This window comes from Pecten maximus, chromosome 14 (genome assembly GCF_902652985.1).
Source record: "Pecten maximus chromosome 14, xPecMax1.1, whole genome shotgun sequence".
NCBI classification, from domain to species: Eukaryota; Metazoa; Mollusca; class Bivalvia; order Pectinida; family Pectinidae; genus Pecten; species Pecten maximus.
In genome coordinates this window covers 16,780,611-16,795,278 of record NC_047028.1, presented here as the reverse complement: position 1 = coordinate 16,795,278, position 14,668 = coordinate 16,780,611, and the positions used below count along the sequence as shown (strand labels likewise).

General features: G+C 37.6%; 1 protein-coding gene across 3 annotated transcripts in view; it reads right to left on the bottom strand.

Annotated features, from left to right (window-relative positions):
• Window positions 1-14,668, bottom strand: part of LOC117342336 (unconventional myosin-XVI-like) — a 171,248-nt gene that overhangs the window by 5,574 nt on the left and 151,006 nt on the right. The window contains exons 37-42 of one of the 3 annotated variants that reach the window (XM_033904472.1): window positions 12,767-12,889; window positions 11,971-11,979; window positions 7,374-7,397; window positions 6,062-6,157; window positions 5,512-5,619; window positions 4,024-4,065 (exon numbers count right to left, since the gene is read on the bottom strand). In XM_033904472.1, coding sequence (XP_033760363.1) covers window positions 4,024-4,065; window positions 5,512-5,619; window positions 6,062-6,157; window positions 7,374-7,397; window positions 11,971-11,979; window positions 12,767-12,889 — 402 coding nt within the window. The remainder of the gene's footprint in view (window positions 1-4,023; window positions 4,066-5,511; window positions 5,620-6,061; window positions 6,158-7,373; window positions 7,398-11,970; window positions 11,980-12,766; window positions 12,890-14,668) is intronic. The other 2 variants (XM_033904474.1, XM_033904475.1) reach the window with 2 other exon arrangements.

Below are 14,668 nucleotides of genomic sequence, written 5' to 3'. Positions count from 1 at the left end.
GCTCTCTTCACAAGACAGTGTAGGGGTTACGATCTCATACGCTCTCTTCACAAGACAGTGTAGGGGTTACGATCTCATACACTCTCTTCACAAGATAGTGTTGGGGTTACGATCTCATACACTCTCTTCACAAGATAGTGTAGGGGTTACGATCTCATACACTCTCTTCACAAGATAGTGTAGGGGTTACGATCTCATACACTCTCTTCACAAGACAGTGTAGGGGTTACGATCTCATACACTCTCTTCACAAGACAGTGTAGGGGTTACGATCTCATACACTCTTCACAAGACAGTGTAGGGGTTACGATCTCATACACTCTTCACAAGACAGAGTAGGGGTTACGATCTCATACACTCTTCACAAGATAGTGTCGGGGTTACGATCTCATACACTCTCTTCACAAGATAGTGTAGGGGTTACGATCTCATACACTCTCTTCACAAGATAGTGTAGGGGTTACGATCTCATACACTCTCTTCACAAGACAGAGTAGGGGTTACGATCTTATACACTCTCTTCACAAGATAGTGTAGGGGTTACGATCTCATACACTCTCTTCACAAGACAGTGTAGGGGTTACGATCTCATACACTCTTCACAAGACAGAGTAGGGGTTACGATCTCATACACTCTCTTCACAAGATAGTGTAGGGGTTACGATCTCATACACTCTCTTCACAAGACAGTGTAGGGTTACGATCTCATACACTCTCTTCACCTTCACAAGACAGTGTAGGGTTACGATCTCATACACTCTCTTCACCTTCACAAGATAGTGTAGGGTTACGATCTCAAACTCTCTTCACAAGACAGCACATGTGATCCTAACCCCTGGAGTATCTAGGATGAGTATATCCTATCACATAATTCATATTCATAGTGAGTATTGAAGATCAAAATTTTCAGCTTTCTATCTGCACTTCTACAGCAAGCTTGCTTATCTAATGGACTCTGTCAAAACCCGACTCCGCTGGGACTATGTAATTTGGCCAGTCTGTAGACCTGAACTACTACAAATATAGAAGGAATTTTTCAGGACAAAATTATCTGACCAATTTAACAAAGGTCTGGTTTAGACAGAGTCCATTTAAGAATTAAAACCCAAATAAGATGGTTTTATCAAGACAATTTTAATTCTATACGAATCATAACTTTTACATAATTTCTAAGATTGTAAATGGTACTAGTATTTCTACATCAATATTATCTACAGAATGCAGTGACTTTTTTAATGTTGCCAATTGAATCGAGATATCTGAAGTCTGATAGATACTGAACACATGTATCTATTAGCCTGCAATAGCGCTTTGAATATCCATATGCTGGCAAAAACGACAGTCACATCTTACATGAATGCTTATCCTTATTATAGAGATATAACTTTATTGAAAGAAACTAGCAGCTTTCATTTGCATTGATCAATATTATCATAGTTTCCTCATGTGGAAAGTAGTTATAGGAATTTTTATTTGTATGTTACATCAACTGTAGCCAACAAAGTTTTGTTTCAATTGGTCAAAATTGACTGAGATAACATTTCCCAACAATAAACAGAAGTTTATATCTTATACTACTATTAATTTGGATTTCATGTCTAAGAACCTAAGAATACAAAACTAATGGGATGATTTTGATATTTTCAGTAATAGTGACATTTTACATTTGACCTGTTGATTTCAAAAACAATTACGAACGAGCACTTCCAATAAGAAACTGCAGTGTATGAAGTTGTACGATCAACTGACTTGAATTGGAGCTATTCTGTGGAAATTAAGGTAATCCAAATAGAGAGATCTGTTAAGGGAACTCAAGTTATTGATTTGAGATAGATTTTCTATTAATAGCAAGTGACCTTAACCTTTCACATTTCACCTCAAAAAGGAATCCCAAACAAGTTGTGCTGGTAGGGCAGCAACGTATGAAGTTTGAGTTTATTTCATCCAAGAAATCTTGAGTTATTGGACAGAAACTCATTTTCTATTTATAGTAAGTGACCTTTACCTTTTGACCCCCCAAAAACCCCCTAAAAAACAAAAACTTTGAAGCAAGCACTTCCATAATGAAGAAATTTGAGGTTGATGGGTCCACTTGAATGTGAGTTTATTGTCTGGAAATCGTGATGCAAGCGTACAGACAGCAGCATTACAATATCCCCTCTTGATTTTTGATTTTGTGGAAAGAAAAATGATTTTAAAGCATTTCTTTTACGAATCTCACATCTATTCCAGCTTTATACAATGAATCTACTTGTCATGCTAGGCATTGTTGGTAAAAGCTTGAGGTGTAAACACTCCATACAAACTGACACTAGTACTAATTTAAGATTTTACACAGTTACAGATATATGAACAATGTTGATCAATGCAGGATTTACGCAAAATTCATACTTTTATGAAAACAATAGATCTCAGAGGAATCTTGGCACCCACCATTGAATGATCTTTATCAGTCGTATGGAAGACTGATATTTTATCTAATCCTACCTTCTTTTCCCTCTTCATCTTAATAATTAATAATAACATATGGGACCTACATATGCAGTTCATGTGTATATGATCAACAAACTTTCTAAATATATATATCAATAACAAACTTAAGTCAAAATCCATGATGGCAGTCTTTTTGTTTTCCTGATCAGATTATTAAATGGGCACAGATAGGTCCCAAAAGAAACCTATATGTGAAGTTTGATAAATATTCATCTTAGTACTTCTAAAGAAATAGTGATAATTAACAAACTTCTACTATGGAAATCCAAGATGGCCATCAGTTGGCCATATTGTTTTCTGATAAGACTTGGATGGGCACAACTAGGCCTCATGGGGAACTCTCATGCGAAGTTTGAAAAATATCCCTTTTGTACTTTTCAAGAAATAGTGAATGCAAACTAATCATCGGTCAAAATCCAAGATGGTTGCCTGTTAGTCATTTTGTTTCACAGATCAGACCTGTAATTGAATCCTATGTTTGAGGTTTGAGAAACACCCCTCCAGTACTTTTAAAAGAATAATGATAACAAATACAAATGGACCACAGACGGACCACGGACGGACCATGGATGGACCACAGATGGACCACAAACGGACCATGGATGGACCACAGGTGAACCACGGATGGACCACGAGTGGACCTCGGGTGGACCAAACAGACCACAGATGGACCACGGAAGACCACAGATGGACCACAGATGGACCATGGATGACCACGGGTGGACCACAGATGGACCACGGATGGACCATGGACGACCACGAGTGGACCATGGGTGGACCACTGATGGACCACTGATAGACCATGGATGGACCACCAGTGGACCACAGGGTGGACCACAGATGGACCACTGATGGACCACGGGTGGACCACGGATGGACTACGGGTGTAGGGAGATTCAATAGCCCACCGTCTGATGATGGTGGGCTAAAAAACAACAACAACAAAATGGATGAATTTTTCTGCAAATCCCATGGAAGTCAATTGAACATGATTATATACAAGATATGATATAAATGTTCAGTAAATACTGCCATGAGCATATGTTTACATATATCCAACAACATGAATTGTATCTCGACTATGAATCATATCTGGAAAAACACAAGCATGTCAAGTAAAATTAAAACGCCGAGAGAGAGAGAGAGAAACTGTCATGTTAAAAATCTCAATTAAATTTAGAAGTAGTATTAAATGAACAGAATGTGAACTGTATATACACTAACATCTGTATCTATACTGATAAAGTTGTCTGCAGTGAATCTGGAATATTTGTTAAAACTTGGATGCAAAATCACTATGCTGTTTTTGATATGCAATTAACATAATTCTCTGAAAAGTATTTAATATTGTAGTTTACTCAACTGTGTTTTTGTTGGTGGCCACTTAATAACTGTGAAATGTTACTTAACAAATATTCCAGGACAAGCTGTAAAGTAAAAAGTCATGCACATGCTGGCGTAATAAGCATGGGGTATGTTATATGTCATTATGGCGGTATGATTGGAAGATGTGCTATAACGATGTCTTACAATTCCATCAGGTGAAACAATAGACGTCTTTTTCTCCTTTACCTGATGACAAAGGAGGAAAACAGGTGAGATATGGAAGATTTACGACAGGTAAGTCATCATGCTGTACCTATTGGTACAATAATCAGAAGTGTGTATTAATATGTATAACACAATATCTAACATATATTATACATGGACAATATACTTGTATGGATATGTATGCTACTGTACAAATGAGTATGCACATATTTTATATATCAATATACATGTATTAGTTGCATAATTAGCATAATTGTTTTGCAAAATGCTTCTTTAGTTTTCTGCATTGTATCTAACTATATGTCATGCTTGAAGTGTTTCAATACAAGTTTTGATTTAATCACATGCTGCTTTGCAGGCATCATTATACATAGTATTACTGGCCAAAGACATGCGTTAGTAGTAACATTGTTTGTATAATTTAAATTTTTGTAATTACCTGGTATTAATTCCTTAAACTTTATTTAGTTTACAAGAATTAAGAAACAAGTTATATCCACTCATATCAGTAACTTTTGTTAGCCCAAATGTAAGTGGGCTAAGAGGCTTCGTGTGAGAGGATACTTGTGTACCCGAAAAAAAAACCACGTGATCGGCAGGTGACCACATACCTTTTCACATCAGATCAGGGAATCAAACCCGGCTACCTAGGTGAAAGGCCATTGTTAGCACTGTGCCACCCAATCAACCATTTATATGAGAAGATCACTATTACAAAGGAGGTGTAGTATATGTGATGAATACTTTACTTTTATTAAATACTTATCTGAACTTCTGATATTGTTTATAAGGAAGATAAAACTGTAAATAACACTGCATCAATGTCAAATTACATTTATGAATCAATGAATGCAATGAAAAACGTCAAACGTTGGGTGTAGTCCCTTAGTGTTTATCTAATCGGGAAATATTCTGTTTCCTTGTGTGGCATTAGATCTGTCCAATGTTCATTGATATATGCCTGGTGGTTCTGGTGTCACCACCTCAGTTCTCATTTTAAGGACATGACATTGCCTGGATTTGACCTAGATTTGTATGGTGAGTGTCTTTAACAAAGCAAAACTCCTTAACCTTCAGGAACAAATTGTCTTCTTCTCCTTGTATTTTTCATGGGTCTCCAAGTAAATCTTTTGTTTTTGGGATCATATTTTGCCCTGTTTTAATCAACTTTGTGTTAAAATTATGATTTTATTTAAACTCAAGTATTCTTATTTAACGAATTAAAAACATAATTGATGTATTCTTGGTTTATGAATCAAATATATTTGAAAGAAGAAACTGTATTACAGGTAATGATTATACAGGTATGATTGGAGGATATTTCGCAGATTATTTAGTAGTAGTGTATATACTAGGTACATATTTCCTTCACCTTGAAACTAAAACAGGAATTATGTTGATATTATCTAAATGAGTATAGAATTGATATAATATAATATAGATGTTATATATATCTTATGACTATACCGGTGTGATTGGAGGAGGAGGAGGGTCGGGACTGATGGATTGTGAACTAGGCTTAACGACCTTGACCTCCTTTTCTGGTGATGCAACAATAGGCTTTACCTCCTTAACCTAGAGATAAATAAATGTAAGTCATGTGTAAAGTGGACCACATACTAATTCAACACCTCCACCAGTAGTTTTCTATGTTCCAACAGATTATCTTCTCTTCATTCATGAAAGATTAACATACAAATATTTTTATCAACAAATTATCTGTTTTTCATGAATCAAAGATATTCTAAGATGTTTTTCATGAGTCAAAGATATTCTAAGAAAGGTAAAAACTTCATGTATAAATCAAACTTCAATGATTTTATTTTTGTTTTTGTTTGTTTGTTTGTTTTTTTCAAATCCTTAACCAAAAATATTTAAATTTAATTACTAATTAAATATCTTTGAATAATTATATATTTGTACCAAATGGGCCGACATTAAATTCAACAGTTATAACATTTCTATGATGAGCTGATAGCTTCAATGATTTATAGATATGAGGGGTTATATGAAGTACCAGAGTGACGGGTGGTTGTTCAGGACTGATCTTTGCATTTGTTCTTTCCAAGATCTCCGCATCGGAGAGAATCCGAATCTTCTTTTTCTCTTTTGCCTGGTGATGAATAAAGTGTGAAACATGCATGTGGACATCACCATCAGATGGAAGTCTTGGTTCTCAGCTAGACGAAATACTTAGGAGAGTAGGATGTAACATGTATAACAAAGAAGAATAGCTGATTGTGAATTGCAGGTGTGCACTGTCATGTGACACATTTCTTGGTGAATGACGTCTAGTGTGAATAAGGTGAAATCACTATGCTGTTTTTGATGGAAGATTGATCTTGTGTGAATGAGGTAAAATTACTGTACAAATTGCACTTGCTCATTGAACAGCATTTTTTCATGAACAGGGCAACATGTCACAAGGTAGGAGTAAAGATGGTTTGTACAATTTAGTTTTTCAAACACACAAATCTGGGTGGTTCATATAATCCAGTTAATCAGGGAGGAGATTTTGTAGATTAACTTTTTTGTTGGAAGATTGTCAAACTGGTTACAAGATTAGGACAAATGGACTAAGGTGAATCTGCACACCAGGTCGGAATATAAGGCAGTACAATCCTTCAGGAGATTTATTGTGTTCATTTTTTTTTGTCTAAATATAGATTCATATATGACACCAAATCTAATATGGACTAATGAAGAAAACATGTTATGATGAGAAAAAAACGCGATACTATTACATACATTATACATATGTTTCGAATAAAATGATAAAAATAAAAAAATAAAATAAAATAAAAACAACTGTAGTCTATGAATACAGCTGGCCCAGGTCCCTCTTGTTGAAAAAGCAACAGGGTATTTTTTTTATAAGTTGATTTTGTATATCTTAGTTTTTAGTGAACATTCTAGATTTATGCTTCACCCTGATATATTGTTTTCTGTATTCATTTTTGATGGTTAAAGCAAATACAAGAAATTGATTGAAAAACATATACTTCATCTTGTAATGTGACATTTTCTCTGTCATCGTCAGCCATTTACAGAAATATCTTTTAAAGAAAGGCATTGTGGCTTTGTCATGGATCTGATTTAAATTCCATATAAAATGAAGTTTATTTTATAACGATTCAGTATGTGGTGTTTATACATTTATTTGTTTAACCTCTAAACGAGTACAAAAAACAATGGCGTGAAGAGCTGTAGAAAGACTGCTCAAAGGGACATGCTACTTTAGATAGAGGGAGGACAGGCCAGCTGGTAGAACGTTCTGTAAGAAAACCTAGTACAAGGAGATCCAGAGTTAGTAAAATGGACATGCTTACTTTTCTTCTTCTCTCTTCTTGTTCCTGCAAAAGAAGACATCCACATATGCATGTTAGTTCATTCCAAACTTTCTACATATTAATCAACTATTTTGATTCATCACCAACAGGACATCTACGTTACAGTTACACAACATTATTAATTACAGATAATCTACAGTGTTAGGTACAAAACATCACAATCAGTGTTACATTTAAATTCTTTGTAACATTGTTAGTGGTTTAATAAAAACAATTTTTGTGTCTTAAATTAAAGCATTCAGTTTATAACAAACCAACATCAAATCATACAGTCTCATCGAACGTCACAGGAAATGTATCTGACTGATAGTTACATTTACAACAAAGATGACAAATATGTGTAGTGTTTAGGACAAAATATCATCTACAGATTCATTTATTGGTGTTTAAGATTTTGAAGAAAAGCAATGTAGCACGTACCATGCAACACAAGAAACTGTAGCTTGAAAGTTATTTTTCTGAATTAAGTTTACAGAAAAAACATTCTGGAAAGGGCATTGGGAAAATGGTAAATGTGTCTTTTATAAATATTTCATTTCTCACAAAAGAGGTGATGGACTTATGATTACAGATTCTCATTCCAACATGTTCCTACAGATCCTACAGTGATCTTTTACCAATGATAATAAGTGACAAATCATGTATGGAAGGATAAAGACATATTCACAACATCGTTACAACACGACACTGACAATAATTTGCAGTACCTCAACATTTGGCTGAATCTGAGATGTTCTAGTATGATGTGACTAAAACTCTCCAAATAATGCCATTTTGATACTTTTACAACCATGTCATGCATTTTACAAAAACGATACCGAAGAGGAAACCTAAGTCAAACTTCTTCAAATATCACATGCAAATGAACAAAGAACACAATATATGCTGCATTCACACTGAAATAAAAACTTTAATTTCAATTATCTTTCTATGTTATTTTCAAGTTATTGTGATTAACCAGACCACTAACAAGTCAGGGGGGCTATCCAGGCCACTAATAAATCTTGGGGCTAACCAGGCCACTTATAAATTAGGGGGGGCTAACCAGGCCACTTATAAATTAGGGGGGGCTAACCAGACCACTTATAAATCAGGGGCTAACCAGGCCACTTAAAAATCAGGGGGCTAACCAGGCCACTTATAAATCAGGGGCTAACCAGGCCACTTATAAATCAGGGGCTAACCAGGCCACTTATAAATTAGGGGCTAACCATGGCAGGCCACTTATAAATTAGGGGCTAACCAGGTCACTTATAAATTAGGGGGGCTAACCTTGCCACTTATAAATCAGGGGCTAACCAGGCCACTTATAAATCAGGGGCTAACCAGACCACTTATAAATTAGGGGGCTAACCAGGCCACTTACAAATCAGGGGCTAACCAGGCCACTTATAAATCAGGGGGGCTAACCTTGCCACTTATAAATCAGGGGCTAACCAGGCCACTTATAAATCAGGGGCTAACCAGACCACTTATAAATTAGGGGGCTAACCAGGCCACTTACAAATCAGGGGCTAACCAGGCCACTTATAAATCAGGGGGGCTAACCTTGCCACTTATAAATCAGGGGCTAACCAGGCCACTTATAAATCAGGGGCTAACCAGGCCACTTATAAATCAGGGGCTAACCACGGCAGGCCACTTATAAATTAGGGGCTAACCAGGCCACTTATAAATTAGGAGCTAACCAGGCCACTTACAAATTAGGGGCTAACCAGGCCACTTATAAATCAGGGGCTAACCAGGCCACTTATAAATCAGGGGCTAACCACGGCAGGCCACTTATAAATTAGGGGCTAACCAGGCCACTTATAAATTAGGAGCTAACCAGGCCACTTACAAATTAGGGGCTAACCAGGCCACTTATAAATCAGGGGCTAACCAGACCACTAACATTAAACAAGGTAGAGGGGTTCATCTAGGCCACTAGCAAATAAGGGGGATAACAAGGATATTAAAAAGTTATACCTCACAAATTGGTAAAAAAGGCCAAGAATAACTGAACCAACTAGTCTAGATTGTACACATGTTGAGTATAAATCAATAAATGACAAGCATATATGATGATAAAGAAATGTTATGATTTGAGTAATAGAGTTGATAAAAGTCCGCTTTTCACCAACATTTCTACCAATAAACATGACATGACACTGATATTATCAACTCCTAATACATTGCTAAGTACAATGGTATATGTATCACAGATTTCATTGCATGCTAATAACATTAACAAATCAGCCATTTTGAATTTTGATGTTTAAAAGATGGATAATGAAAAGCACAATGACAGAGTTCAGACTGGAGAACATGAAGAGTGACATCAATGGTAGACAACGATATGATGGAGTATACTCAAATCTGTCCCTACACAGTCATACCTAACTCTGGGGAGACATCTCTGTCCCTACACAGTCATACCTAACTCTGGGGAGACATCTCTGTCCCTACACAGTCATACCTAACTCTGGGGAGACATCTCTGTCCCTACACAGTCATACCTAACTCTGGGGAGACATCTCTGTCCCTACACAGTCATACCTAACTCTGGGGAGACATCTCTGTCCCTACACAGTCATACCTAACTCTGGGGAGACATCTCTGTCCCTACACAGTCGTACCTAGCTCTGGGGAGACATCTCTGTCCCTACACAGTCATACCTAACTCTGGGGAGACATCTCTGTCCCTACACAGTCATACCTAACTCTGGGGAGACATCTCTGTCCCTACACAGTCATACCTAACTCTGGGGAGACATCTCTGTCCCTACACAGTCATACCTAACTCTGGGGAGACATCTCTGTCCCTACACAGTCGTACCTAGCTCTGGGGAGACATCTCTGTCCCTACACAGTCATACCTAACTCTGGGGAGACATCTCTGTCCCTACACAGTCGTACCTAACTCTGGGGAGACATCTCTGTCCCTACACCGTCGTACCTAACTCTGAGGAGACATCTCTGTCCCCCACACAGTCATACCTAACTCTGGGGAGACATCTCTGTCCCCCACACAGTCATACCTAACTCTGGGGAGACATCTCTGTCCCTACACAGTCATACCTAACTCTGGGGAGACATCTCTGTCCCTACACAGTCGCACCTAGCTCTGAGGAGACATCTCTGTCCCTACACAGTCGTACCTAACTCTGGGGAGACATCTCTGTCCCTACACAGTCATACCTAACTCTGGGGAGACATCTCTGTCCCCCACACAGTCATACCTAACTCTGGGGAGACATCTCTGTCCCTACACAGTCATACCTAACTCTGGGGAGACATCTCTGTCCCTACACAGTCATACCTAACTCTGGGGAGACATCTCTGTCCCTACAGTCATACCTAACTCTGGGGAGACATCTCTGTCCCTACACAGTCATACCTAACTCTGGGGAGACATCTCTGTCCCTACACAGTCATACCTAACTCTGGGGAGACATCTCTGTCCCTACACAGTCATACCTAACTCTGGGGAGACATCTCTGTCCCTACACAGTCGTACCTAGCTCTGGGGAGACATCTCTGTCCCCCACACAGTCATACCTAACTCTGGGGAGACATCTCTGTCCCTACACAGTCATACCTAACTCTGGGGAGACATCTCTGTCCCTACACAGTCATACCTAACTCTGGGGAGACATCTCTGTCCCTACACAGTCATACCTATCTCTGGGGAGACATCTCTGTCCCTACACAGTCATACCTAACTCTGGGGAGACATCTCTGTCCCTACACAGTCATTATACCTAACTCTGGGGAGACATCTCTGTCCCTACACAGTCATACCTAACTCTGGGGAGACATCTCTGTCCCCCACACAGTCATACCTAACTCTGGGGAGACATCTCTGTCCCTACACAGTCATACCTAACTCTGGGGAGACATCTCTGTCCCTACACAGTCATACCTAACTCTGGGGAGACATCTCTGTCCCTACAGTCATACCTAACTCTGGGGAGACATCTCTGTCCCTACACAGTCATACCTAACTCTGGGGAGACATCTCTGTCCCTACACAGTCATACCTAACTCTGGGGAGACATCTCTGTCCCTACACAGTCATACCTAACTCTGGGGAGACATCTCTGTCCCTACACAGTCATACCTAACTCTGGGGAGACATCTCTGTCCCTACACAGTCATACCTAACTCTGGGGAGACATCTCTGTCCCTACACAGTCATACCTAACTCTGGAGAATTAAGTCTAGCTTTGCAAGCTTGGGCAGTCATCAGAAAGCTTGTAATGAATCATAATCTTCAGTCATTTGTCATCAGAAAGTTGGTTGTGGATGATATAGAAGATCAAAAACCAGTATAACAAGTTATCATGCTGTAGAAGCTTTGACAGTTATCAGAAAGCTTGTATTGAATGATAGTGACCAGTGTAAGTCATGCTTTACAAGCTTGGACAGTGGTCGTACAGATAAAGTCAATCAAAAGGAAGCTTAAACAACAAACAGCAATATTCATTTTTACAGTGAATACAATCATAAACATTGCCAACATCTAGTGAGAAGGAGTAAGAGTGACAGAGTGATGAAAGGAGGAATACATAGTCTTCCTCGACAAAAGGCTTACCCTTATTGCCTGATGAGAGAAACAAACCAGAGTGATCAGATCGTGTTAGTTGTGAAATCATGGTATTAAATATAACAGATGAATTGAGAGATGAAATGGATGTACTTCGTTTTCAATGATGTATCATATTTGATCTAATAAAGTATCCTAAACTCTATAATAGAATCTATTTTTCTTAAGTTGAAAGTTATTCCATTGTTAAAACAGTCTACTTGAATATAAGATCAATATCTGTCAGCGAAGATTTGGATACCCGCTGTTTAAGATCTGAGGGAAACATTTGATCTGCCTAATTTTTCACTGAATTGCTTGGCCTTTCAGGTGACTTTAAATGGGAGCTTCAACAGATCATGCCTTGTCTGTCCTTCTATAAGGACCTCCAAGTCAAGATAAAACTATTAACAAATTATTAACATGAGGATACTATATTTGACATCAAACATGATAAGGAGACACTGCTAGATCTAGAGAGAACACACAATTCAATATATGGCTTGAAATCACATTTTGAATTCATTATTAATTGCCACATTTGAAAAATGTAATTAAGTATAGAAAGCTAGTTTTTTTTTTTTTTAAAGTTAGTTAAGAAAAATTTTGATTACTGAAACAAGACAGGTAATCACACTAGCCACATTAAAATTAACAACAAAAAATTACAATGTCAACAAAGTCAATGTTAGACAAATACACCAATGGGAATTATTTCTAGGTATCTAGTAAATCAGAATTAACAAATTAATATATCTATATCAGAGTATACATGCAGTGTGGTTATAAGAGGACTGGTACATACTGCACTTGTTTTCATTTCATCCTCTTCTCTTTTTGTTTTTTCTTTTTCAAGTAATAATTTTCTCTTCCATTCTGGTACATTTTTCCATTTTTCTTCTTCAGCTTTCCGCCTTCTCATTTCATTCTGAAAAAGATGAGTAACATTGATGATAAAAAGTTCTATTTGAATCCAGCAGCTGAACTTACCAAAGTAGGAAAACAATGTACCACCTTCCTTATTCTGTAACACATATATGTATGTATAATCCACAAAAAAACTCCTTTCTTACCTAATATTGACACACCAAACATGATAAATACATCTACTATAAATAGAAATAGGTAACTGAAAAACCTACCTGTAAATGTCATCATCTTAGACTAAACTGATTTGTTTACAGTCATTGTAATCACGCTAACCCATGTTATCTTTGACTAAACTGATTTGTTTATATACAGTCGTTGAAATCACGTTAACCCATGTTAACTTAGACTAAGCTAGAGTAGTCCGCTAGAGTTTGCATGGAGGTCCTGGGCATTTCCCCCTTCCTATTAAATTTAGTGCCCAACTAAATACCAACAGAGGTGGTAAAGGCCGTCTTGTTAGTGTCTTCAGGGTCAAAAACTTTGTTAAAGGAGGGAGGAATGTAACAGAACTGGAGTGGGCTGAGCACCAGTGACCAGACTTAATTAGATAGAGTATCCGTTTAGAGTTCGGAGGTCCTGGGTTTGACTCATATTATGGTTGTTGTATTGTCCCCCTCCTGTTACAATTTAACTATGGTTGATTTTTTGTCTTCTGATAAATATACAGTAAGTAACTGAGGAAGAAATTGATTTTCAATATTAGGTATTAAGTTGGTAATGCTAATAAACTTTATGTAGGAAACAACTTGTCTTTCATCCACTCAGCAATTGTATTCTCATTACTAATGATCTCCTGTCTCATCAGGCAGGTCATTGCTAATTCATGGACGAGCTCACAATTGTTTTATGGTCCTGACCCTCACACAGGAGAGTGTATCTCAAGAGAGATAACTCTAACACCATCTGTTGCTCTATTTAGATGGCCTTTGGAAGTTAACCCTGAGATTGTAACAAGCGTAGAAATGTTTTACCTTAGCTTTTAAGGGCAATGCTCTGATAACCTTTTCTGTGATGTATTGGAGAATTCACACTGCATGAAACTTTGAGGCATGTTGAGGCCTATATATCTACTCAATACAACATCAATTACCCAATTGTAGGTTATATCATATTTATTTACTTATTCGTGCTTGTGTAAAAACTTCACGTTTGTTCTGTCTCAACACCATGAAAGTTACAGGACAAATCTCAACACCATTGTTAAAGGACAAATCTTCACAGGAAAGTTACAGGACAAATATCAACACCATGTTACAGGACAAATCTTCACATGAAAGTTACAGGACAAATCTCAACACCATAAAACAGGACAAATATCTACACCATGAAAGCTACAGGAAAAATCACCACACCATGAAAGCAACTACGAACTAACTTTTATATAGCTAGTGGTCAGTGTTGATTGGTTTTGTATTGTTTAACATTCTATCAACAGCTAATGTCATTAAACAACAGCCTCCCACATGAGACTAACATCCAATCAACAGCTAATGTCATTAAACAACAGCCTCCCACATGAGACTAACATCCAATCAACAGCTAATGTCATTAAACAACAGCCTCCCACATGAGACTAACATCCAATCAACAGCTAATGTCATTAAACAACAGCCTCCCACATGAGAGAGCTGCATGTGTATGTATGTATGTGTAGTTTGGGAGGATGTTGTATGTTCTTATTTGCCTCCTTATGATAGTGTGGATCTGAGGCTGACTTTATAGTGCTATCTCACTGAAGTATACTGCCGAAGACACCCAGCAGGACACCTCACCAGGC